Source organism: Protobothrops mucrosquamatus, unplaced genomic scaffold (assembly GCF_001527695.2).
Source record: "Protobothrops mucrosquamatus isolate PMUCROS unplaced genomic scaffold, P.Mucros_1.0 scaffold942, whole genome shotgun sequence".
NCBI classification, from domain to species: Eukaryota; Metazoa; Chordata; class Lepidosauria; order Squamata; family Viperidae; genus Protobothrops; species Protobothrops mucrosquamatus.
The window spans coordinates 346,912-373,645 of record NW_015387190.1 but is presented as its reverse complement, the minus strand read 5'-3'; the positions used below and the strand labels follow the sequence as shown (position 1 = coordinate 373,645).

The 26,734-nt window shown below is 44.8% G+C and overlaps 1 protein-coding gene across 1 annotated transcript in view; it reads left to right on the top strand.

The window, feature by feature from the left end:
- The window catches only part of SDK1 (sidekick cell adhesion molecule 1), a 262,656-nt gene extending 242,933 nt beyond the window's left edge, over positions 1-19,723 (top strand). Inside the window, exons 40-46 of the mRNA XM_029284781.1 lie at positions 1,212-1,239; positions 1,629-1,659; positions 7,075-7,308; positions 7,729-7,866; positions 10,216-10,387; positions 11,207-11,336; positions 19,153-19,723. Of these exons, the coding sequence (XP_029140614.1) occupies positions 1,212-1,239; positions 1,629-1,659; positions 7,075-7,308; positions 7,729-7,866; positions 10,216-10,387; positions 11,207-11,336; positions 19,153-19,425 (1,006 nt within the window). The 3' untranslated portion in view covers positions 19,426-19,723. The remainder of the gene's footprint in view (positions 1-1,211; positions 1,240-1,628; positions 1,660-7,074; positions 7,309-7,728; positions 7,867-10,215; positions 10,388-11,206; positions 11,337-19,152) is intronic.
- The last annotated feature ends 7,011 nt before the right edge of the window (positions 19,724-26,734 follow it).

Genomic DNA, 26,734 nt, shown 5'->3' with positions numbered 1-26,734 from the left:
CGAGCAAACCTAGTTAAAACCAAAGAAGGAAAGAGAGAAATGAAGGGGGATGTTACCATAGGAAGACATCCCAAACCAGCTGTGGAACCCCTGTCCATAACTCTTGACTTGCTTGCTCAAAGCTCACAAAGGATGGATAGTTCCTGCTACAGACTGACATAGGATGCACCACCACCCCCCGTACAATGAGTTTTCTTCTAGATCTACTCCAGGGCCACTGTTGAGGATCCCATTCTCCTGAGTGGTCCTGGTTACTCTTGGTTGGGATGTTGATGGTCCTCAGCCCAAATGTTGATGGTCTTCAATCCCAGCCTCCATGAGTCTTCTAGACTTCCAGAAGTGTTTTCTCCTCTACTGTCCCCTGAACTCTGCCCATTTTTTTCCAAAGCTTTATTTCCTAAAAGGCCTCGCTAAGCATTAGGTTTGCCTTGCTTCTCTGACACCAAGACAAGTCATCCCCCCCACCATCATGAACACATCCCCTTCGCTGCCTCTTATTGACACTTCTCGTCTGCCTTCACCGTTCCTCTCCCCACTCCTCCCATCACCCCCACAAATGGAGAAGGCTACAAATTCCCCCTTCTTGCTGAGGCCAGCCGTTTTTCCATCCCAGTGCTTATCTCGACTACTCCATTATTTTCTCTTAATTTCCAGAATGTAGCTTTGATAACAGTTTTCACAACCAAGTTAATGAAACATGCTTAGCATTCAAGGATCACCATTTCCAGGCTGCCCTCCCCCCCTTTCCCTTCCTTTCCCATCCACCAGTCACTGGAGCTTGTAACCCACTTTTTCATCCATTTAAATTAATTAATGTTCTGAATAAAACAAGACTATCTAAGGGTGGCCCATCCATCATAACAAAATGAAGGGAAACTAAGCTTCGGGAAAAAAAAATTTCCCCTCCTATAGAAGCATTTCGCTCTTCTCCCGGTCCGATTCATTTCAGCAAAACTTGTCCAGGAAAACGTCTCAAGACAGACATTAATTAGAAAATTTAGAAACTTACATTGTGAGATCCTTCTGCATTTTCTCCCTGGGAACCAAGGAACAGAAATTTTGGGCTCAATTGGGGTCATACGTTGAGGACTACCTGTATATATGAAGGAAGCACCTTCAGATTCTGGTTCCAGGTAGAAAAGAGATAACTTTCCTACCTTTGGTAAAGAGTTATATTATCAAGACAGAATTTTCTATCTCTGTTGTTCCAGTACTGGGTCTGTTATCCATCCTTTAATCGTCTTTAGCATCTTAGCTATACCAGAACAGAATTTATTGTGTTACTGAGAAAAAGTTGAGAAGATCGCTCCAAAGATGCTTTTAACTACATTAATGCAACTTTGGACCACTCCATTGAATCTGTAAATAGAGGAGAAGGGTCTTAAGTATTGTGTTGTTCAGTTTCTCCGAGATTATTTAAATCCTATTCGTTTATTTGCAAGAAATGGACAGGACAGTTGTGCACCAAGACCCCTATTCTTTATTGTTGGAATACAGTGTTCATGTATTTTGTACAACAACTACATCCAACCAGTAGATGGCAGTGTTTATACGTTTGTAGTTGCATCTATGGTATACTCTATGTCTTTTCTCTGAATAAAGTTTCCTGCTTCCTTGTCGCAGTTAAGCAGAAAAGCACATGTGGATTGTGCACTGTCTGTTCTGTAGGGCTATATACAGAATTTCTAACATTTCTATGGGCCCAGTCATAGCCAGCTACAGCAAATAAGTGCAAGATACAGCAACAGCAGGAAAACTGCAACAGAATAATTTTTAAAAATGCCAGCAACATAGCTGCAACAAAGCTTTCATTTGCAAATCTAACATTTATATGGGTGGAATCTGCACAGAACATGAAATTCGATCCAGAGAAAATCAAAGTTACTAATCCAACTGCTTCAGCTTCACTTAAAACCTTCCAAATCTTTCTGAGTTGAACCTCCTTGTGCTTTGGGTGCTTCTCTGTCTGGTTACAAAGCTCAGCAGAAGAGGAGGTTGAGTGAGTCATTATTTTTACCCAAGGTTGGCCAAGAGACACTGCATCTCATCCTTGGCAGGGACGTGCAGCTGGGCAATTGACCCCGAGCCGCTGACTTCACTTACCAAGCTACAAAAAAGACGGGGGAATTTCAGTGTTCTCGGTTGTCCCAATCTCGACATCTTAACTGGCAGATGAAAAATGCTGGTACTTTATCAATATTTAAACATCTTGCAGTGACTTTAAGGCAGTGTTTCTCAAACTTGCCAGCTTTAGATGTGGACTTCAACTCCCAGAATTCCCCAGCCAGCATTCTCAGTTGCCATCTATCATAGCTCTAAACTTTTAATGCAGCAGCTTCTCTCTTTCTTTTCCTCCTTTTCTTTATTTATCACTAGGATTGTCGTTCTCAGCTAGGAAACTCCAAAGCACGCTTCTCCACTCCCCTCTCCCAATAATCTCTGCATTTCTCAGTTTCAAAGGAATCTCTTTTTAATACCCTCAAGGTATAATTATTTGATTTTTTTTTCTTCTAAGAGTATTAGAGCCACACTTCCTGGGGAGCGATAGATCTTAAAAGGCATGAAATATCCAGATCTGTAGATTTTTTAAAAACCAAACTTAAACCTCCAGAGTCTATCGACAATTGTCAGAAATTTGCATGAGCAACCGGAACTGGCAACTGAGGGACCTCAGGCCAAATTCAGTTTCTTGAGGAACAAGTGTCTCCACCCAGGATGTTAAATTTGTTCATGCAAACAGGACACCCTGTTTATCACAAATTTCCAATTGTTCCGTTGCCAAATTAGAGCTAAGTAGAATTTATCTAGAGTCTGCCGCTTGGATAGCAGGCTTGGTAGATGACCATCCACTTGGGACTTTCCATTCTGCCTTCAGTGATGGGTGGAAGCTTGTCAGAGGGACAGCCAACCTGGAAATAAGAAAGAATTCCCTGATGGTGAGAACAATTAATCAATGGGACCGCTTGTCTCCCATAGTTGTGGGTGCTCCATCCATCAATGGAGGTTTTCAAGAAAAGATTGGGCAGCCATTTGCCTGGGATGGAATAAGGACTCCTGCCTTGGGCAGGAGACTGGAGTAAAAGACCTTCAAGATCAAGATCCCTTCCAGCCCTATGATTCTGTGATTCTCAGACAACCTTCAGAAGGTTTTAAAGATTTCCTTAGGGTTGGTGATTCTTCAGGGCCCTATCGAAGGAGACTTTTTCTCACCCTGCCCAAGACAACAGATCCATATGGATTCAGATAGAGGAGGTAACATATGTCCCTGTTTCCCACCTCTCCATCCCCACCTAGCAGGAAGAATCTAGATTTCTTCACTAATGCTGAGTTTGTGGTACGGGTTCCTCTCCTCATATTCATTCTTCATTTAGAGCTCAACTTGGCTTCTCAGCCCTCAAAGAAAAGATCTTCTGCGCTTTTCCATAGCATTTTTATCACTTCCACTTATTCCATTTCAAACGTGTGCCTAAACCAGCACAAGCCGGTCAGTTCAAAGCAAGGTCTTCCGTTGCCCGGCCTGTCTCTCCCAGTGGGCCATTTTTCCTTCGTCTCTTCCCCTGAATGACAGACAGGTGTCACGTCAACAGCTTGTCAGCCTTCATTTGGCGTCTTTGCCCTCCCGATGGTCAAGGCTGTGGTTTCACCTCTTCCTCCTTGAAAATAAATTCACGTTTTCATGTGGTTCTCCTGGGCTCGTTTCGGGAGGCGCTTCTGGGAAGGCCCAGCTGCCGGCGTTCTCTGGCATGGGATGAAGGCCCCATTTTGCCAGTGGTGGCAAGGCAGATATAAAAGTGGCAGGTTTCCATCAGCCCTACGTCTAATGTGGAAGGAATTAATCAGTGACATCTACCCTGTCAGGTTCTGAAGCTGCAGTGGCTTGACTGACAGTGTGATTCAGCCCACGGCAGTGGTTAATTGTCCGTGAAATCGCATTCTTGCGTTGGTGCAGCGTCTGTTCTAACACCTGCGGCTCACAGAACCACTGATCACACACACACACTCCCCTGGAAGGATAAAACTTGAAGGTACAGGAGGCCTTGCAAGCTGTAAGAGAAAATATAGATGGTCCCCTAGGTCTTCTTCAGAATCCAGTGGTAACCATATAACAGAATAACAGAGTTGGAAGGGACCTTGGAGGTCATCTAGTCCAACCCCCTGCTCAGGCAGGAAACCCTATACCATTTTGGACAAATGGCTGTCCAGTCTCTTCTTTAAAACTTCCAGTGTTGGAGCATTCACAACTTCTGGAGGCAGGTTGTTCCACTGATTAATTGTTCTGTCAGGAAGTTTCTCCTTAGTTCCAGGTTGCTTCTCTCCTTGATGAGTTTCCATCCATTGTTCTTGTCTTGCATTTGTGGTGCTTTGGAGAACAGCTTGACTCCTTCTTCTTTGTGGCAACCTCTGAGATAATGGAAGACTCTATCATGTCATCCCTAGTCCTTCTTTTCATTAAATTAGACATACCCAATTCCAGCAACCGTTCTTTATATGTATAAAGAAGCAATGCATCCTTTCCTACTTCTACCGTGAGAGTCAGAGCAATAAGCTAAAACGCAACCCAACCTGTGTAATGATAGCATTTTTTTTTTAAAAAAGTAGTTATTCCCTTTAATCTCCTCTTTCCAAATAAATGTGGCCAATCCAAGCCTATAGGAAAAGCAGACAAGGGGACAGATGTTTCTAAACAGAAAAGCAATTGAGAGCAATTCTCTTGCAACCCCATAACCAGCTGTGCTGCATCTCACAGTACATTAAGCAAGAATTGATGGGGAGTAACTGCACCTATTTGGGGTGGGGGTGTATGATTTACCAGGACAAGCTTTCTTTTCTCTCAGGTTTTTTAAAAAAAACCACATTCCTTCAGTTACTAGTGTTCCGCATTGCAAGCCTCCCGGTCAGGATACAGGAAATGGCCAACCAACCTGGAGAATGCAGAATAGACTTCCTTCATGCTCCTTGGGGTAGATCTAGAAAAGCAAAGTCTCCTTTTCCAGAATCGTCTTCCAACATTTTGGGATGAATGGCTTGGAGGCGGAAAACGCATTGCGACAGCTTGCCTTGATGGAAAGCTGCAGCAAGTTACAAAAAGAATTGTAATGCGGAATTGAGAATTCAACCCTTTGATGGGAAAATGGATGTTGGATGGAAGAGGAAGGAAAGAAGGAAGGAAGGAAGGAAGGAAGGAAGGAAGGAAGGAAGGAAGGAAGGAAGGAAGGAAGGAACTGATCCATGGCTGCATGTGTGCTTCATGTGAGGTCTGGGACCAGATTCTGGGATGAGACCACTTTGTAGGATGGACCTAAAGTAACAGGATGTTTTTGCTCCATGGGTGGTCAGTAGAAAGATAAGATGGACCCTGCCTGAATCTCATTTGGAAAACTCAGGATGGGCCTCTTACCTAGGAAGATAGGACTTGTATGACAAAAGGGGATGCCTTCGCGAGAAAGCAAGACAGACCCAAAGGTGCTTTTTCCTTGAAGACATTTGGCTTCTCCTCCTTCAGTTCTTCAGCTTCTTGGATGAGAAGCAAAACATTTTCGAGAAAAAAAAACAAAAGAAAGTCCAGTTGCCTTGTGGAAAAAGCATCTGTGGGATAACCATGAACCTTGGATGATTGCGAATCTCCATATCCAAACCAAGAGGGTGTCTCTCAACCTTGGCAACTTTAAGATGTGTGGCCTTCAACTCTTACAATTCTCCAGCCAACTCCAAGAGTTCCTGTTAAATAGCAGTATCAAATTGCCTTGAAAGAAATCTGAAGAGAAGAAGAACTTCAGGTCAAAAGGCAGACCTGCTGCTAGCAGAACTGATAGATTTTCCCCAGACAATTGAAATTCTCTTCCCCCCCCCCCCAACACCTCCGACAAGTGGTTAAACCATGGATTTAACCACAGCAATGATTTCTGGAGCCTTTTCTAATGGTTTCCACGGAACATTATCTTTATCAAGATTTAGAAAGATGCCACCCACCCCTCCACCCCTAATTTGGAATTCTTCTCCATATTTCCTCCGACAGCCTTATCTATTAGCAGGATCTTATGCCGAATAAAACAAGCAATCCTTTTGTTTCTTTGCAAGTGCTCTGAACTATCGGCTCTGTCGCTACCTCTCTGTCCTCTGCCTCTCGAAGTAAATAAAACTCTCAGCTCCCTTTATTACCTTGTAAAATTATGTATTAAAAGCTCCATCTTTTATTTGATCCTCTGCATTCCGCACGGAGATCTATCCCAACGTGAAGGGGTGGCATTTGGCTGAATTTATGATCCGTGCCAGCAAATGATTCTCCACGGTGGATTTTTAGAGGAGAAATTACCTGCTCCCTCACCATGTTGCCCTGCTAAAATGTGGCTGGGTTTTCAGTCCCAGCCCACCGCCTCATCACTGGGGGCTTGCCAAATACCATCATCAAACAATGGGCAATGGAGAAAGTATTAATCACTGTCACCGGTGCTCAGAATCTAATACCTTTTTGGGCTGAAATTTATGGGCAGCCAAGTTTAGAGACACGCAAATCAGAGGAATGGGTTTTTCTGCTGCTGGAAGCTCTCTGCACCAAGAACATGTGAAAGACTATGAGAGAAAAGGGTTCCAGATGATTTGTTTCAAGTCAAATGAAAGGTTATTTCAGGGATTTTAAAAAACACTTCATGGACCTGAAGTCTCTTGAGTATAAGTATTTGTAGGGTCCCTATTACTCTCCGAGCTTGGTGGTTTGCTTGCAGGCCTTTCGTTACCTGACTAGGTAACATCATCAAGGAAGTAGGGTTTGCTTTTATTTTTACATACTAAGAGCTTGCCCTGTCAGCGTTGGTGTAAGTATTCTTGGTAGTTTCTTGATTAGGCTGTGGTTTACTGTTAGCTTGTTTGTCTGCATTGGTGGTTCCTTAACTGGGCTATTGTTTACTTCTTGGCTATTGGTCTAGTGCAGGAGTCTCCAGACTTGACAACTTTAAGCCTTGTGGACTTTGATTCCCACAGTTCCTCAGCCAGCTGTAGGAGTTGAAGTCCATAAGTCTTAAAATTGCCAAGTCTGGCCTAGTGTTAAGTTTGATGTCAATCTCTGCTCATAATGAGGTTGGGGTAAGCCCTGTGAAACGATCAGCAGTGACCACCAGACCTCCTCATTCTTTACTGCTTCTGCAGATGAAGGTGTGTGGGACCTGTTTGTGAAGAACATTCCGCGGAGTGCCACGTCCTACACGGTCAGCTTGGACCAGCTGAAAGAAGGAGTAAGCTATCAGTTCCGGGTGGTGGCGGTGAACGAGTTTGGATACGGAGAACCCAGTGCAGCTTCTGTAGCCATCTCAGGTTGGTAAACTCGGTTTAGCGTTCCCTGGGGAATGTGGAGAAGTCTTTATTGGTGCAAGATTGACATTGGGATACTTGAGCAAGACTGACATTGGGACGCTCCACTTGCCTCCAGAGGTTGTGGATGCTCCAACACTGGAGGTTTCTAAGAAGAGATTGGACAACCCTTTGTCTGGAATGGTCTGAGCAGGGGGGTGGACTAGAAGACCTCCAAGGTCCTTTCCAACTTTGTATTCTCTTATTCTGAGTAGAAGAGCAGACAGGTCACAGGGGACTTTCTAAGAGGTCCTCCCGTGCTTGACCTTCAAAATAAATCCATGTTCTCAAAGGAAAGAAAGAGATGCCTAAAAGAGGAAAGTTGGGGTAAACATAACTGTTCCAGAGCTGATCCCTCAACTGGTTGATCCTTCTTCCTTCCAGCTCACACAGGATCTCCTTTCTACGAAGAATGGTGGTTCTTGCTTGTGGTGGCCCTCTGCAGCCTCATTCTCATCCTGATGGTCGTCTTTGCGTTGATCTTGCACAACCAGACTAAGAAATATCGAGACAACAGCGCAGGTGGGCTATCTTCTCCATTCCCCATGCCTTGGACCCTCAGCCTGTGATAAAGTAGAAAATAATATTTCCTAATTAAATCCTCAGGCCTCCTGGGCTTGTCCCACGGCTGATCCCTGCCTCCCACCTTACACAATACACTTTTGTCGTGCGTTTTATCAGATGAAATTCCACAGCATTCAAATAGCCTCCTCGCCTTACGTGCCTGATCTCAAGTGACTTGAGTTATCGTCACTTGAAGGCTGAAGTGCCTGTTGAAAATTTGGATTCCCTGGGTGGCGTTCTTCGTTCCTGGGTGCCCTTAATAATACCTCCAGGTCTTTGTTTCCACCTGTCAGCCAACCCAGACTCCTGGTCTCTTTCAGAGGGAGCTTAAATATTTATAGCTCAGCCCCCGAACTCTGTTTTCAGAGCTTTGCAAATCAATGTTGTGCCCTTTCCGCCTCAGACACAAAGTCCTTTCAAAAGCTGCCAATAGCACATGCCACTCCAGCTGCCTGGGTGTCTCTGTCCGACAGGCACGTTAACTCTTTGAGACTGGAAAACGGGGTTCGCCCACACACCCCGGACCCTTTAGAACAAGCAAGCAGCAAGCAAAATGGTGCCGTTGACCACGGTGATGTTTGGCACACAGGCAGTAGGAGATTTTGTCCCCGGAGTTTGTATATGCAAAGTGATAAAAAAATAAATAAATAAATAAATAAACCACACGGGTAAACGTACGTCAGAACTCCACAATTTGCCCAATTTATATTCTCTCATTCCCTTCCTTGCCAAACCGCTTCCCCCAGGAATAAATTCACTTCTTACAAGTGTTAGTAAATCAGGTTTTATTCCTCTGGGATTTGAAACGTTTGAATGGCATGGCACCTTATCGAGCTAAATGCTATTTTAAATTCCTATGCACCATGCACAGGGAGCTCTCTCTCTCTCTGGATGACAAACGCGAAAGGGCAGTTCTGACCTTCACCTTTTACAGAAGTTGTGCAGGAACAACTTTCCTGAAGCAGGGGAAATTGATGGCAGACCAAGGACGAGAGTGCTCCTTAACAATATCGAAGCTTAGATCCAACCAGGCCTTTTGGGTTTATATTCCAGAACAGAGACCAGGTCTTATAAGTTCCAGAGCACCTGTACAGGATCCTGAAAGCCATTGTGGCATGGAGATCCCTTTGGGAAAACCCAGTTTTTTGTGGAGACGTTGTGATGAGGAGGCTATCTAGAATGCTTACGGTCCCACCAGGTGGTCTTCCAAGTTTCTCATTTTCACCCGAATAGGAAAATGGGTCATACCACCCCACAAAGATGGGGTGACTTTTCAAACAATTTTCTCCATTACAAATCAAAAACTTCCCTGCAAGTTAAGAGGGACGTTCGGGAGAAACGTCTACTCTAGTTTTCAATTTACAGAACGGTACTTTAAAAAAAACAAAAAACAACAGCAACGAAAGAATGTTCCAAAATATAATTGTGCTCATCCACTCTGAAAGGAGGTCGTGACTTGTTTTATCATCTCTAAATGTTGTCCTACGACATTCTCGCTCCTCTTTGCTTCATCTTCACCATATTGGATTCCCAATGAATTCGGCGGAAGTAATTCTTTCAGCGAACAGGAGCAGATTCGGGCTGCAAAGCCGTAATCCTAAAGTTACTTCCTTGGGAACAAATCTCCCTGAAATCGATGTAGCTTTTCTTTTAAGCTACCTTGAATGGGGCCATCTATGATTTGCCAATATATTGTCTGTTCTCAGGACAGCCAAAATGAAAGGACCTGCTAAGTCTGAAAACATCAGTGCTTTCATCTTTGTTTTGGATTCATTGATTAGATGAAGGAAATCAATATGTTCATTGGAAAGGGCTAGCTTCTCTCTCCCACCCCTCCACAAAGGCCCAAACAAATGAAAAACACACGCTACATAAAAGAGCAAAAAACATAAAGTTCCCTCAATAAAAGTTAAAACTTGCCTATCCTTTGTAAACATGCACGCAATAGTCCAATAAGCACAGTATACCAGATTTGCAGGATGAGTGATCCTACCATCTTTTACTGCTTTTTTTTTTTTAAAAAAATGGCTATTGTAGGAGAAGAGCAGGTAGAGCTGGGGGTGGAGTTAAACAGGTCATCATCTTAGCATCCTTATGTTGCCACAAAGGCTCCATGTCTAGCCCCTCCTGGATTCCGTGGACCCTTATCTCACGCCAATTTCGCACTGACCTTTAGGTGACTAGATTCTTGCGTAGAGGCATGAACTAAACTGGAATGAAACGTGTGGTCCTGATCCTTTGTGCCTGACAGTTACCTCAAAAATGGTGGATTGTTTTTTTTTCTTCTTCTTCTCTGTTTTCGCCCAGAGCCAGAGAAAGGTCTACGCCTTCGCTCATTCTGTCGCCATTTGTCTCCAGGAAAAAATGCGGCCGGCGTGGAAGAAAGTGTCACTCTGGATAACGGGGGGTTTACATCTCTGGAACTCAACAGCCGGCATCTCAGTGTTAAAAATGCTTTCTTGAAGAAGAACGGGACCAGGTGAGGTGGCACCAGAGCACCTAGAATTCAGGCAGACATCCAGTAGGATAGGCTTATGTAGGCATATTCTCTTGGAAGGGCGGGAATAGTGGTGGGATTCCGCCGGTTTGCACCACTTCGGCAGAACCGGTAGCTAATTTTTTGTTGCCCAGGCCCGGAATGGACTTCCGGAAGCTGCATCCACCACAGAGAACCGGTTGTTCGCCTATTTGATAGACAGAACACATTTGCCAACCTCTATCTCTCAACTGGTTACAATAAAAGCCGTGAGGCAGAATTGTTTTCTTTCTGGAAAATAAGGTACTTGATGATATATATGTACCCATAAAGGAGAATATTTGTAGCTGAGGGTTGAACTGCGGGGTCTTTGGTGTTCTCTGAGCTTGGTTGTTTACTTGCAGATGTTTCATGACCCAACTAAGTAACATCATCAGTGCTAGAAGGGAGTGTGGTTTGCAGGGAGGAGGAGGAGGAGGAGGAGGAGGAGGAGGAGGAGGAGGAGGAGGAGGAGGAGGACTGTGTGGTCCTTGGTGGTCTTTGAGCTTGGGTTTTTTTTGCAGATGTTTCATGACCCAACTAGGTTACATCATCAGTAATGCTGCAAGTAAACAACCAAGCTCAGAGAACACCGAGGACCCCACAGTTCAACCCTCAGTTACAAATATTCTCCTTTATGGGTATTTTCCAGAAAGAAAATAATTCTGCCTCATAGCTTTTATTGTAAACAGTTGAGAGACAGAGGTTGGCAAATGTGTTCTGTCTATCAGACAGAATCAAAAGCCAGCCCAGACTTAATTTTATTTCCTTTCCTGGTTCCAGATCGCCACCTCGCCCAAGCCCTGGAGGCCTTCATTATTCGGACGAGGACATCTGCAATAAGTACAACGGAGCCGTGCTGGCAGAAAGCATTGCCCTCACCGAGAAACCCTTGGATGCTTCAGAGTCGGAAGTGAGTTGATTGTCCCAAAGATGCTTTTTCACGAGGCAACTGGATGTCCTTTTTTTTTCTCTCTCTTTGAAGACATTTCGATTCTCCTCCAAGAAGCTTCTTCAGCTCAGAGCTCAGAGCTGAAGAAGCTTCTTGGATGAGAAGCGAAACGACTTCAAAGAGGAAAAAAAGGAAGTCCAGTGGCCTCGTGAAAAAGCACCTTTGGGACAACCTTGACCTGGAGGACTGAGAACCTCCGTAGACATTTAAAGTGAGTTGATTGTTCAACGGTCGTTGGAGGAACCCTATTAAGATGGGACAGCAAAGGTTTGCTTGGGATTATTGCTAAAGTAGGCAAGTTGCATCAGGAAATGGAGAAGTAGGGTGAAGAGAAAGGGGAAATCTATCTCCAGCCTGGTAGAGATAGAAGTTTAGGACCAAATGTCCCACCAGTTTTTATGGTCTCTTGAGAAGGAAAGGAACCCACACTAAGAACCCCAAAAATCAAAGATCAAGTAAGTAAGTAAGACTTACGAGAGCATCATCAACAGAAAGATGGGCCATGGCTTTGTATCTAACAAAACATGGTTTCAGGGGATCCCGTAAGTCTGGAAATTTTTCACCCTTTATTCTTTTAGTGCCCTCTAGCTCAGACTAAGCCTTGGTGGGTCAACCAACTCTCCATAATGTTTCTGACAACAGATGATTTCCTTGGCTTGAAAGGGGCTAGTGAGTCAAAATCAGAGACATTCCACAGCAAATGCAGGACTTTAGAACTAGCAAGCATCCAGGGAAACGTGATGCAAATGCACGTATCCTGGTAAAAACAGACCTCTGGTGAACACCTTGCACTGAATCTGCCTGGAAGCTGAAGACCATCAGAGGCCACCAAACAGTCATTTTTTATATATACAGGGCTGCCAGATCTGGGCTGCAAAACAAGGACCAGAGTTAAGTTTCTTGTCGCCCAAATTTTCTTGTAGCCTGATGTTTCTGGGGAACCTCTGCCAAGAACCTGAACAGTTCACACCTGGTGGTAGCCATCACTTCCCTCCAAGCAAGCAGGGGTCATTCCTTTCCATTTCCACCTGATGGAGCCAAGGGGAATCTTTTGGTTGTTAAGTTTGGAAGCTTCGCGGCTGTCTCCTTTCGACTCCCATTTTTAATCCATTTTTCCATGTAACACAATATTATCTTGAAAGCCTCAAGTTGACAAGGCAGGGTGAAGACCCCCTCCCCTTCTCAACACAATGCCTGCATTTCTATCTCCGGATCTGAAATACCAGATTGTGGAAGGGAAATGCAATCAATCAAGGTGAATGCCAGAGGCATGTTGATAAGGGACCCCCTGCTTGCTGCTGTTGCAGAGAAGATCCTCCTGGGCTGAAGCTCTTGGAGAGAAAGGCCCTGACAGGTTAGGACGTCATGAGGCCCTCTGCACTCCCTCCTCCCTGGTAAGGCTTTGAATGGAAAGCCCTTTCTGTCAAGGAAGGGGGGAAGGAAGGGAGGGAGGAAGGAGAAATACAAGGAGAGGGAGGGAGGGAGAAAGGGAAGGAGGAAGGAAGGAGATGAGAGGAAGGGAGGGAGGGAGGAGGAGAAGGGAGGGAGGAGGAAGGAGGCAGGGAGGGAGAGGAAAAGGAAGGGAGGGAGGGAGGGAGGAGAAATACAAGGAGAGGGAGGGAGGGAGAAAGGGAAGGAGGAAGGAAGGAGATGAGAGGAAGGGAGGGAGGGAGGAGGAGGAGGGAGGGAGGAGGAAGGAGGCAGGGAGGGAGAGGAAAAAGAAAGGGAGGGAGGGAGGGAGGGAAGAGGAGAAATACAAGGAGAGGGCNAGGGCGGGAGGGAGAGAGGGAAGGAGGAAGGAAGGAGATGAAATGAGAGGAAGGGAGGGAGGAGGAGGGAGGGAGGAGGAAGGAGGCAGGCAGGGAGAGGAAAAGGAAGGGAGGGAAGGAAGGAAAGGGAGGGAGGAAGGAGGAGAAATACAAGGAGAGGGCGGGAGGGAGAGAGGGAAGGAGGAAGGAAGGAGATGAAATGAGAGGAAGGAAGGGACGGAGGAGGAGGGAGGGAGGAGGAAGGAGGCAGAGAGGGAGAGGGAGAGGAAAAGGGAGGGAGGGAGGGAGGGAGGGAAGGAAGGCTGATTTCTCTGATGGAAACGCAATTATAGATCCTATTCGTGAGGAAGGCAAACAGAAAACTCACACTTTCTGAGCCTCTGTACTCCTACAACTGAGTGTGAGACATAGTAGTATTGACATTTATGATAGATCAAAGCAAGGAGGCTGTATTTTAAAGACATTTTTTAAAAGGTCCATAAAAGGTTGGGGCCAATGTTAATGCAAGCTCTGAAAAGCTCTGAGAATTGTTTTTTTTTTTTTGTTTTTTTTTACCACCAACCATCTTGTGTTTAGATGAGCTTTTCTGTCAACTTCACTCCTTCCCATCTTCCTTTCCAGATGTTTCCTAACATCTGATCAAACGTTATCCACAAGGGAAGGGAAAGAGAAGGAACGGGAGAAGAGTAACCTTCTCAGCCCCCTACCAGCACTTTGTGGCTTTCCCTGAAACTCAACGCAGCATTTGTCTTTCTTTCTTTTTTTTCCCTTCCTCAAACTTTTCCTCCTGATCTTTGCAATCAGGACAAAGCCGTCGCCCCAGGGCCAGATCTCGGCAGGGCTGGTGTCCACCAGGAAAAAGGTCTTCCATGAACTCCATCACCCCTGTTGATTGAGAACCTGTTAAGCTCTAACGCAACTGAGAGATCAGAGAAAGCAGCCAGAGCAGCAAAAATATTACCACCAGCTTAGCTCTTTGGCAAGGAGAATCTAGGAAGAACCAGGATCGGCCATGGGGGCCCCCAAGAGAGAGAAGATTAATTGTCTTCTGGGCTGTGTTTCTGCTGAGGCTTCCTCCTGGTCACCTGCGTTTCACCTCTTGTTAATTATCTTTGGCAGCCTGCTGCTTTCGGCTGCCCTCTGACCGAGCCGCTGGGGAGTGACAACATTATCTTGCGATTACACACTCACAGTGGCTCTGTTCTTCTCTGTGTGACATCCTGGAATTAAAATCTGCCATTAGACGGTGCAGAATGTGGCTGGGTCACTTTTGATATTCATGTCAGGAGTTCCACACGCCGCCGGAGAGAGCGTTACGACCCATCTCCTGGCCAAGACACCAAGAGAGGAACAGGTCACCCAACCGTGTCCGTCCTCTCATTAAACCCTTTCCTTGTCCACGATGTCAAGGAGGCCATAACTCCTAACCTAACCCTGCGAGGAATTTTGGCACGAACACAAATCCTGGTTTTGTGACGTCCCTCCCCATTATCATGCCTGTCCCCTTTAGACTTCCGATGCTGGCTGGTTTCCCGTGACTCAAACTTGGAGGACCTAGAACTTGTTTTGGTTCACTCTGGAGAGAAAGCCAACTCAACCTTCCTTTTTTAAAAAAATATATATTGGATCTTTTCAACTTGTTTTGGGGAGGATGTGAATTGTCTTCTTGGGTATCTGGAGGGGAAACTAACTTTTGCTTGTCTGAGTATTCCAATCTTTTCATTTTTACGAGGGAAGAAGAAGCCGTGAACTCAGATTTCTGCAGAACTTGGCAGAAGCCAAACCTATCTCAGCTTGTCAGAGAGTGGTTTTTCTTTGATGGACTTTCAGGGTAGAAGCTGGGACAGAGCTCCAGAATATCCAAGGCCAAAGTCTTCTTAATCTGCTTTTCTTTCAGATTTTAATCCTTTTAAAAAAGAAAGAAAGAAAGAACTCTCTGTACCAGATAGATACTTCTCTACATATCCCTGACATGCTGACCCTGGCTCCAAAATGTTGAAAAAAGCAATAAGACTCCAGAAACTGTCTGGAGCTATGATGCACGTAGACATATATAAATATCTTGGTGGAGACTCAGAGCTTTTGAGAGCGGTTGTTTAAGCAGAATGCGGATTTGTCTAACTTTTGCTTAGTTGGGGGCAGGCAGGTGGGCGTGACCTCCTTGCAAGGTGGGGACAATATTTGCTCTAGGAAAATGCAAACCAAAATGTCCCTAATCAGATTTCTCCATCCTTGCTTGGAAACTGAAATGGGTCCAGTTTGAAGAGAAATACTCAGAGGGAGCATTGCGCAAGAGAACCCCTAACAGCACTGACGCTGGACAGCAGTTCCCCTGCCTGCTTCTTTGCTCCTTTGAGGTCCCACCTGCCCCCCCCACCACCCCTCAGAATAATTCTGCTGAACCCAGGTGTGTGCAAGGGATGGGTGTCTACCTCTGCCCCCCCTGCGTGGGTCCCTTGCACGTTGCCTTCCTGTCAAAGTTGGTGGTGACAGTGGGGCAAATATTTTGGATCCCCTGCAAGCCGAATTTTAACGAGGCCAAGGTAATCACATCAATAACGCTTGTTTCTGTCAAGCAGAGAGAGTACAAATGGGGAGAGAGAGAGAGAGGGAGGGAGAGAGAGAGAAATCTCATTAATATTATTATTGAAGATCAGACGTGTCTGGCCTCAGACTGCATATTATTAAGCCTCTTCCGCTCCAGACCGCCTGAGAGCAGGGACCCCAAAGCAAAAGCATTGGGGGCTTGATTAAGGAACCCAAGGCCTTTGGTTCTTCATGCCAGTGTGGCAAAGCTACCAGAATCTTGCATTTTGATGAAGGCGGGAGCCTTGGAATTGCAGAATTTATCAGTCCTAGAAAAAGCAAAGGCTGAAGAGAGGGGATAGAAACCAACCGGAGTAATGTATATATATATATATATATATATATTTCTTCTGATGCCTTTTGAAAAGGATTCAAATACACCCAGCCATTTGCCTCTGGCGCGATCAGAAACAAAGGTAACGGATTCTTTCTCTCAGCCTGTTGCCGACCAAAATTTGACAGCTGCCAGGCTTTTGAAATTCCTTATAATGCCGGCCTTAAGCGAGACCAGCCCGGGGTGCTGCCATTTGTCCGCCCGCAGCCTTTGTTTCTTCTGCCTGACCAATACAAATACTTGAAATGGTGGGGCATTTTCTCTGTTGTGTGGCTGCCCAGGCATCCGTGCACCTTGGCTGGTCAATTTCCAATCACACCTGAGCGCCCAATCAAATTCCAGGCTGATGCTGTTGCCCTGGCAACCGTCGGGAGGATGCAGCAATGGGGCCTTGCTGCACCCGCCGAGACCAAACGGCCCTGCTGCATCGCCACTTCGTCAATAGTTTGAAGTCATTTTGAGCCGTAAGCCGGGATGGAGGCCGTTCGGGTAATAATGGGGGAGGGCTGCAGGAGAGTGGGAGTGGGAAAAAATTTGGAGAGGCTCAGGGTCCCCACACAGGAATCTGAGTATGCCTAATGCTTGGAGCTACCCTTGAGAAATGGTCAAGTCCACGGAAGTGTCTTGAGGACAGAAGCTTTTACAAGCCAAGGATGTCCCTTCTGGATTCAAACAGAGACCAGCAGCCCTTTGGGCATCATCATATGGGGTTTCCTTCCTAGTGGAAGATGGAAAAACCCAAATGGCTGAAGACGTGGCAGGTAAGAATTGCACCTGGCTTGGGGACATCCAGATGGGTGGCAATGGGCCCTGTAGCCATCCAGCTTGGGGTTGATGGTCTATCCCAGGGGTGTCCAACCTTGGCAACTTTAAGACCTGAGGACCTCTGGGATGCTGGATGGGGAATTCTGGGAGTTGAAGTCCACAAGTCTTAAAGTTGCCAAGGTTGGACATCCCTGCGGTAGACCATCAACCCCAAGCTGGATGGCTACAGGGCCAGTTCCTACCCATCTGGATGTCCTCAAGCCAGGTGTAATTCTTACCTGCCACATCCTCAGCCATTGGGACAACCAGCCAGTCCTGGTTGTCCCAAAGCTGCTTTTTCAAAAGGCAAAAGGGACTTCGTTTCTCCTTGAAGATGTTTCGCTTCTCATCCAAGAAGCTTCTTCAGTTCTGACTTGTAAACACGGGCTTGTAAGTCGATGCCGCTCCGCCTTTCAGTCAAAGCTTCGGCCGTGTATTTCTTATTAATAATAGCGCAGAGACATCCTGAGAAAGAACGAGGAGTAAAGTGGCTAGATTTAGCCTTTTTTTGGGTGGCTGGCTCTCTCTTGGAATAGCGATGCGTACCAAAATAGAAATTCCTAATCAGGCTGGGATTCATTATTCCTGTCATTTCCCTTCTGTCATTTCCCTGCTGGGCATGTAAAGAGTCAGACAAGGCTTTAACATCCTCTGGCTTTGGAGAAACAGCTGAACAGGCTTATTTTGCCACAAGGAGGGGACACACACACACACACACACACACACACACACACAAGATTCCCTGCAGCTCTTTTCAAGTAGCTATAATTCCTAATTTGCTTGCCAGTTTCCTGTCTACCCCTCCCCTCCCCTTCCCTTCAGTTTGCCTCCTTTTTCTTATCTGGTGGACCCTCACTCACTGCTGAAAGCACCAGGTAGGATTCTCATTATACCGGCGGCTGCATCGCGAAAATTGATTTTATGCGTTTCAAACTGTATCGTTCAGATTTAGAGTCCTCAAATGTGTTTTTAACAACAGATAAAACAGAGAACGTCACACTTAAAAGATAATAAATTAAGCCCCCTCCCACCCTGCCCCAGACTGTCCAAATGCCACTCTGGGGGGAAAGCCGAAATGCCCCCCCCCCGGGTTGGATTCGAACGCAGAGCAGAGAAACCATTCTAAGATCTAACCATTGAACTCAAACTCCTGGGGGCATCGTATAAAAAGAAAAGTGATCCGTTTGACAGAAGACCTTTTAAAAGATAAATGAGAGCTCGAGGTGGACGTTCATACAGGTTCCTCCTGAAAGAGCCAAGACGGGAAGCAGGATCCAGAGAAGATTCCCTGGTCAGTCCAGTTGGAGGGATCAACTCAAGGAAAGGCTATGGTTCGTCTTAGGATGTAGATAAGTTTGTTGAGATCCACATCTCGAAAACACACATGAGATTCAGCTCAGTAGGGTAAACATCCTGATCCACATCTGGGAGAGGTTTGAAAAGGACCAAGACAAGGTGGAAGAGATAAAGCTCTTTCTTTCCTGCCACCCTGAAGGTAAGGCTGGGCACCTCTCGGTTTCACGTGGCACCCGAGTCCTGCACCGTGCTCTCTTTCACCCTGCACCTTGGTGTTTTGGGGAATTCAGTCTTTCACCTTCTTCTCTGTAACCTGAAGTAGAGCTGTCTCTTGGTCCTCCAACCTATATGGGATGCAATGGAGTGGAATGGAATGGAATAGAATAGAATAGAATAGAATAGAATAGAATATGGAATAGAATAGAATAGAATAGAATAGAATAGAATAGAATAGAATAGAATAGAATAGAATAGAATAGAATAGAATAGAACAGAACAGAACAGAACAGAACAGAGTAGAGTAGAGTAGAGTAGAGTAGAGTAGAGTAGAGTAGAGTAGAGTAGAGTAGAGTAGAGTAGAGTAGAGTAGAGTAGAGTAGAGTAGAGTAGAGTAGAGTAGAGTAGAAAAGAATAGAATAGAATAGAATAGAATAGAATAGAATAGAATAGAATAGAATAGAATAGAATAGAGCTGGAAGGAACCTTGGAGGTCTTCTAGTCCAGCCCCCTGTTCAAGCAGGAGACCTTATACCATTTCAGATAAATGACTATCCTTAAAAACTTAAAAGCCTCCAGTGATGGAGTACCCACGATTTATGGAGGCAAGCTGTTCCACTGGTTAATTGCCCTCACTGTTAGGAAGTTTCTCCTTAATTCCAGGTTGCTTCTCTCTTTGATCAGTTTACAAAGATTCACAATTAAAAAAACACTGACCACATTGTCACCTAGACATTAACAAATCCTTTTCTCTCTCTCTCTCCAATCCCAGGGGACGGATTCAGACTACGAAGATGAGCTGCCCAAGCATTCTTTTGTCAACCACTACATGAGCGACCCAAGTTACTACAATTCCTGGAAACGCCAGCAAAAGGGCACAAAGCATTCGACGCCTTACAGGTATGAGGAGCGAGTTGCCAGCGAGGCTGAACCTTACTTCCAGACTGTTATCACAACACAGAGTTCAGGAGGGGTCTACACCCCAACAGGACAGCCCGCTCCGGGCTCAAGGACTCCAGTGACAGGTTTCTCTTCATTCGTCTAAGACCCAAGCAAAGCGCGCCGACCTCAATTCAGTGGCCTGCCCAGGTTTGGGCCAACACCAGCCCATCCCGACGTGACTCCGGGCGGCACCGATGCAGTGGACTGGGGGTATATTTCTCTTTATCAGGGTAGAATGGATGTACATGTGAATGTCTTTTGTTTTTTGGTTTTTTTTTTCAAGACAATCAACACTTTAAGACATGGAGCTGATGCGTTTGCTTTGATTTTTTTTCCCCCTTTGAAAAATCCCATAAATGATCAAAACCTCACCATTTTAACCACTTTGGAGTATGATTTAAAAGAATTTTTTAAAAATAAAAATATGCTTTTTTAATGTTGTCTGGGTTTTCTTTCTCTTGGCCTCTTTCTTTCTTTCTTCTTCTCTCTCTCTCTCTCTCTTTCTTTTTCTTTCTTTCTTTCTTTCTCTTTTCTTTCTTTTTTCTTTCTCTTCTTTCTTTCTCTTTTCTTTCTTTCTTAATTTCTCCTTTCTTTCTTTTTTTCTTTCTTTCTCTTTTCTTTCTTTTTCTTTCTCTTCTTTCTCTTTTCTTTCCTCTTTCATTCTCTTCTTTCTCTTTTCTTTCTTCTTTCTTTCTCTTCTTTCTTTCCTTCTTTCATCCAAGAAGTCAATTCCATAGGTAATGTAAATTAAGGTGACTCCAGGTTGCCTTCCAAAGACTCTCCCCACCTCTGATCAAGTGGAAAAATGCATCACCCCAAAGTGATGAAAAGACTATTTTTACGGACGGTTCCCTCCTTTTGCTGCTCGCTTTGCTGAAGCATCATCTCAAGGACTTGATTTTCAGTTCTGCGTCTCTCCTGTTGCTTCCAAAGATCATCCTCACCTTCACGTGACTTTCCTCAGAGGTCACCTTTGTCTTTTATCTCGATTCTTCTCCGTCAGGGCTTGCTGCCTTCCTAAACCCATTATCCCCACTCCTGGCTGTTGGCAAGACAGGTTAGTGCAAAAGCACCATGGATAATGTTCGGCGAAAGCTGTTGAAGAAAGACCCTTTTGAAGTGGGTCCATTTTACTCTCACTTCTGGTCCTGCCAGACTGCAGCTGCGAATGCCCATTATAAGTTGAAGAAGGGGATAAAGAGCAGTCCTTTTAACAAAGGTGGCATTTATGAGTGAGATTTCCAAGGTTTTCCCCCCAAAAAAGGATTTTATATTTAGAATGAACCTAATCTCTCACTTCAGCTTTGTCATGCTTAGAATATTTTGTCGTGCCATTCTTTAAAAATAAGGAAGGAGAGGCTCCATATATATATAGAATAGAGCTGGAAGGGATCTTGGAGGTCTTCTAGTCCAGCCCCCTGCTTAAACAGGAGGATCTATACCATCTCAGACAAGTGACTGTCTAGCCTCTTCTTAAAAATCTCCAGTGATGGAGCACCCATGATTTCTGGAGGCAAGCTGTTCCACTGGTTAATTGTCCTCACTGTCAGGAAGTTTCTCCTTAATTCTAGGTTGCTTCTCTCTTTGATCAGTTTCCATCCGTTGTTTCTCATCATTTCCTTTGGTGCTCTGGTGAATAATGTGACCCCCCTCAAATTTTGGAATACTGCTATCATGTCTCCCCTATTTCTTCTTTTCTTTAGACTAGCCAGACCCAAGTCCTGCAGCCATTCTTCGTATGTTTTAGCCTCCAGGCCTTGGATCATCTTAGTTGCTCTTCTCTGAATTTTCTCCAAACTCTCAACATCTTTTTTGTGATATGGTGACCAAAAGTGGCTGCAGTATTCCAGGTGTGGCCTCACTAGGGTTTTATAAAGCGGTACTAATACTTCGCGTGATCTTGATTCTATGCCTGTTTATACAACCCAGGATTCTATTAGCTTTTTTGGCTGCTGCTGCTGCACACTGCTGGCTCATAGTCAAGTGATCGTCCACTAGGACTCCAAGGTCCCTCTCACAGTTACTGTTTTTAAGCCAGGTCTTGCCCAGTCTGTACGTGTGTGTGTATATGTGTGTGTGTGTGTGTGTGGATAGATAGATAGATAGATGGATGGATGGATGGATAGATAGATAGATAGATAGATAGATAGATAGATAGATAGATAGATAGATAGATAGATAGACAGATGATATACACAGATGATATACACAGATGATAGAGATAGAGATAGAGAGATACCATATGTGTTTCATATTTTTTTTTTAAAAAGTGCTTATTTTTAAAACAGAGGGAGGTCCTATCTTGCTGCATTATCTGTCTTAGAAAAAGTGGGTGTCAGATGGATGTCTTTGTGCAAGTCTGTTCAGCTGCATCCTCGAACTCGACGAGAGTCAAATGGCTTTGGAAACCCAGGGATTACAAATGATCACCTGACAGACGGTCTCTCTCAATACTGTTGGTTGTGCTCCTTTCCACTGTCCACTGGTGATTGGCCCCAAGTCACCCAGCCGGCCTTCACGGCTAAGACCTCCCATCCCATGATAGCTATAGTTCAGAATTTCAAGGGTGGCATTTTGGGTCACAAATGTAAAGAGTTAGACCAGGGAGATCAACCAGTCAAGCACAAACTCATTTTCTCGTGATTAAATAAAGGCTGAGCCAAAGGGATGTAAGAAATAAGGATGACCCTGGACAGAAAAAAAAGCCATTTCTCTTATAGCTCTTCAGCCTTAGCTCTCCAGGCCTTAGAGATGTGGGCTTAATGATCCTTTTCTGATAATTGTGTGTGGTTGGATCTACTTGATAGGTCTTAATTAAGTTGTTGTGTATTTTTAGAAGAAATTACAGCGTTTCATCGCCAAATTCGGCTGGTGTTCAGAGCTGAGCAGGTAAGTGTAATTATTTCATTATATTGATTGGTTGAACAAGACCTACTGAAGCAAAACACAAAGGATGGAGAATGAGAAGGAAAGGGGCTTTTTTTTATTCTCCCAAAAGACTTCTGAACCCAGGTTGGACCAAGAGTTTTTGGCAGTTCTACAACTAAGCCCAGAATCCTTTCACATATAATTTCACTCCTGTTCCTTTTTTTTTTTTCCTAACCAGCCTTAGTTAAAAAGGGGAAAGAAAAATGTGCTGCCACTATCATTAAATAACTGGGAAGGGAAGAAGATCCTCTTTACTCTGATCACAATCTTCCTTCTGCAGGCTCTATATTACTCTCCGAAAAATATCTGGGAAGATTGAAGAGGTTTACTGCTCTGCAAATATTGTAGGTCACTGTGTCCTAACTTTGCTCCCTTCTACTAAAATGGAAACATGGGAGAAGTTTTCTGCAAAAGAAAAAAAAACATAGGAATTATTCAGGATCTACCTCACCTACTACTCTGCCTCTTTACAAGATGAAACCTCTCAAGATGAACGAAAGCTCTCTGCGTTCTTTCATCTGATCTTAGTTTCGGAATGTAAAGATAAACAGCTGAATATGGAAAACAGAATTACGGAGTTGGAAGGGACCTTGGAGGTCTTCTAATCCAACTCCCAGCTCAAGCAGGAGACCTTGTACCATTTCAGACCAATGGTTGTCCATTATTTTTCTTAAAAACCTCCATTGATGGAGCACCCACAACTTCTGGAGGACAAGGTGTTCCACTGATTAATTGTTCTCACTGTCAGGAAATTTCTCCTTAGTTCTAGGTTGCTTCTCTCCTTGATTAGTTTCCATCCATTACGTTAATATGCTGGTCCACCTAAAAAAGGCTTTGGATATTTAACAGACATATATAAACATGCAAAACAATCAGCACCATTCAGACATTAATGTCTGTAAGCCCAACGGAGGAGCCCTTGATGGTTCTGGTGATCTCTGGGCTTGCTTGTTTTCTTGCAGACGTTTCATGATCCAAACTAGGTAACATCATCAGTGCTAGAAGGGAATGGGGTTTGCAAAGAGGAGGAGGAAGAGAAGGAGGAGGAGATGAAGAAGATGACAAAGAAGAACAAGAAAAAGAAGAAGAAGAGGAGGAGGAGGAGGAGGAGGAGGAGGACTGAGGGGTCCTTGAGCTCTCTGAGCTTGCTTGTTTTCTTGCAGACGTTTCATGATCCAAACTAGGTAACATCATCAGTGCTAGAAGCGAGTGAGGTTTCATCATCATAATACTGTTGATGTTACTTAGTTGGGTCATGAAACGTCTGCAAGAAAACCACCAAGTTCAGAGAGTATCAAACCCCACAGTCTTCCTCCTCCTCCTCCTCCTCCTCCTCCTCCTCCTCCTCCTCTTCTTCTTCCTCATGTTATCAGTTACATCATTCAGCATGCAGAACCAGGCAGATGCATAGAAAACTATGCACAATGAGGTGTGGGTAATACTTGGTTAGCATCTGCCAAGGAATTCCAGGGCTGTCAGCTAGATTGGGAGGTTGGGGAAAAAAAATATCTCAGAAGAAGACAATTCCAACCGATTCTTTTTTGCAGCCGAGAAAGCTATCTGGATATTTCGCCAGAAGCGGAGTCCTTCCCATCAACTTGAATTAAGGGCCCAGCCATGCAGTTCTACAAGCTAGTGCAGCTCTCACTTTCCTTTAAGCAAATAGTTTGGAAAGAATGGCGTGCAAAAAAAACAAACAAAAACCTGAAATAAAAAAAAAAGGAACGAACTTTTAACTGCCACCATTTCCCCAAAGAGAGAATTGATAATGGAAAGAAGTGATGGCTGCTTTTGAGAGTGTTTTTTCCAAAATAAGAGGCATTGCTTTAGAAACCCTTCCCTTCTCCTGTTTGCCTTTCAAATGGAAGATATCAAAGGTGATTCTTTTAAAGCTCGTCGACAGTAACAAAGTAATTTCTGCTCTTCCATTCCACATCCATCTCGGTAATTCTGTTTTTATTGGCTGTGCTTATTCGGTTACAACCGAACTGGAAGAGGGAGGCCGATTGAAAGGCTGCAGAATTGGATATCCTTAAGACACCCAAATTGAATTTTATTCCTTTGCTCTCATCGCCATGCATTAGAGACTTGACATGACCAGGTCTTGGTATGCAACAGCCCTAACCACAGAATTAATCACAAAGGTCATTTTTATTATTTACCCTGGACGTAGTTTCAGTTGCTCATGTGGACGAGAAAGGTCTTTTTTGGGGTTAACAACTTTGACAATCATGCCATGTTGGTTAAACTCTTGTTCGCCAGAAATATTGGACGATCTAGAACTGTCCACTCAGAAAGCAATTACAAGTAGTGCTCAACTTACAACAGTTTATTTAGTGACCTCCCCCACCCCCCAGGATAAAGCTTCAGCTACAATCCTGCCTTGAAGAAATATTAGCAGTTCTTCCTCTGCTATTGCAAGTGAAAATGCTGCCTTCCCAAGACTTGTTTTCGCCCAGCTTCCCAAGGCCACCTGTTTCCACCCAGCTCCAGACCTTAATTCTGCTTGCAAGTGCTGGAGTCCTTTGAAGTGGGTACGTGCATTGCTAAGCAAGATCCAGTAGAGGGCGCTGTTTTGCTGTCAGTCATTGACCGGCCTGATTTGCTGCAGGTAATCAATCAAGATGGTCAGAAGGAGGCCCCCTACTGGAAAGACTCTTTGAGGATGCAGGAAAGGAGCAAGGCGGGCAGAGACCCTGCAGCTGCATTGACAAATAACAGAATAAACACCATCGCCATTGACAAAATCCCCATCGGTCAATTGCAAAAAGGCAGCTTGACTTGAAACAGCTTACATCCTGGAATGATACCTTTAACACCATCAAACAACAAGAACTTTTAACTTTTATATGTCGGTTTTATATTTTAATATTCTAATGTTCATTGCCCAAAGTCCCTTTCTGAGGGAGATGGATGGTTTAAAAATTAGATAGATAGATAGATAGATAGATAGATAGATAGGTAGGTAGGTAGGTAGGTAGGTAGGTAGGTAGGTAGGTAGGTAGGTAGGTAGGTAGATAGATAGATAGATAGATAGATAGATAGATAGATAGATAGATAGATAGATAGATAGATAGATAGATAGATAGATAGATAGATAGATAGACAGAACAGAGAGATGAAATAGATTAGAGCAATTAGAGATAGATGATAGATAGCAAAAACTGATTATCCCACCGCCTGGGCTGAGCAGGCACCCCTGGCCATCCTGGCGCTGAGCGTTAACTAGATTACTTTTCTAGCCCTGCCTGGCAAGAGTTAATTGGTACATTTATCACTGTTTGCCCAGAGAACCAGGTTGGGCTAATTTTGAGACAGAAAGTGAGCATCCCACTCCTTCTTCCTTGGCTGTTCACTGCTTTGGGCTGATTTCAGCAACCTGGGATAAATCAAAAGCATGCATAATTGCATTTTTGAATCTGTGTACATTGCTAGCCAAGTTCTTCCTTTTAGGATGAGCTGGTCTCTGCCTCTGGTTTTGCGTCGCTTAATTGTATGCCCTTTTCTCACAATGAACCCAGCACGCCCCCTCCCCCAACCTGTAACCTAAAATGCCACTTGGATGAAAAGCAACAATTCCACTAAACCTCATACAAATCAAACCATACAGCAAAACCACTCTGGGTTTCGCCTATAAGCATTAAGCAAAATCCACATTGCCAAATTGAAATCCCAAAATATGTTCCCAGCCCTCACAGCTAGTGCCAACTCGGTTAGGGGCAAAATCCCTTTAATCTTACAGTGTAGCAGCATTTTACACCGGCTGGATGGTTCTTCTGCTTTCCCATCTCCCAAGGTCTTCCTCGCATACTGTGACATATCTCCACTGACGCTGTAAACCAGTAGTTCTCAACCTGTGGGTCGGGACCCCATTTGGGGTCGATCGACCATTTCACGGGGGTCGCCAAGCAAGGCTGTCCGCCATTTTTTTTGTCCGCCATTTTTTCCCCTTTTTTGGCGGGTGCCTTACCTCCCTTGGGCTGGGCCAGCTGGTGGTCGGCCTGCTCCGTCTCTGCCGCTTGCCAGCTACGCCTCAGCCGGCGCAGGGGGCGGAACCACGCATGCGCGGCGCTCCCAGGCAGGGAAAATCCTCGACTTACGACCGGTTTAGTCCTCGACTTACAACCGGTTTAGTCCTCGACTTACGACCGGTTGGGGTCGCGGCATTAAAAAGGTTGAGAACCACTGCTGTAAACAGACGGCTCTTCGTTTTCCTACACGCAACGATGGGTGCCTTGTGTTCCTAGGAAGGTCTATAAAGCTGAGCTGGATCCGCAAAGGGCGGCAGGTAGCTTCACGTACATCACCCCATAGCCACTCATCTGCAACGGTAAGTTTGCCTCCAACCTGCTCCCCACCTCCCAGTTAACCCGAGGACTATTCTTCAGTTGCCTATAACCTGGTGGATTATAGCGGTGTTGGGAAATTTGGAATTACCAATCAAGGAGAATCTTTGTAGCTCAGGGTTGAAATTAGGGGCCCTT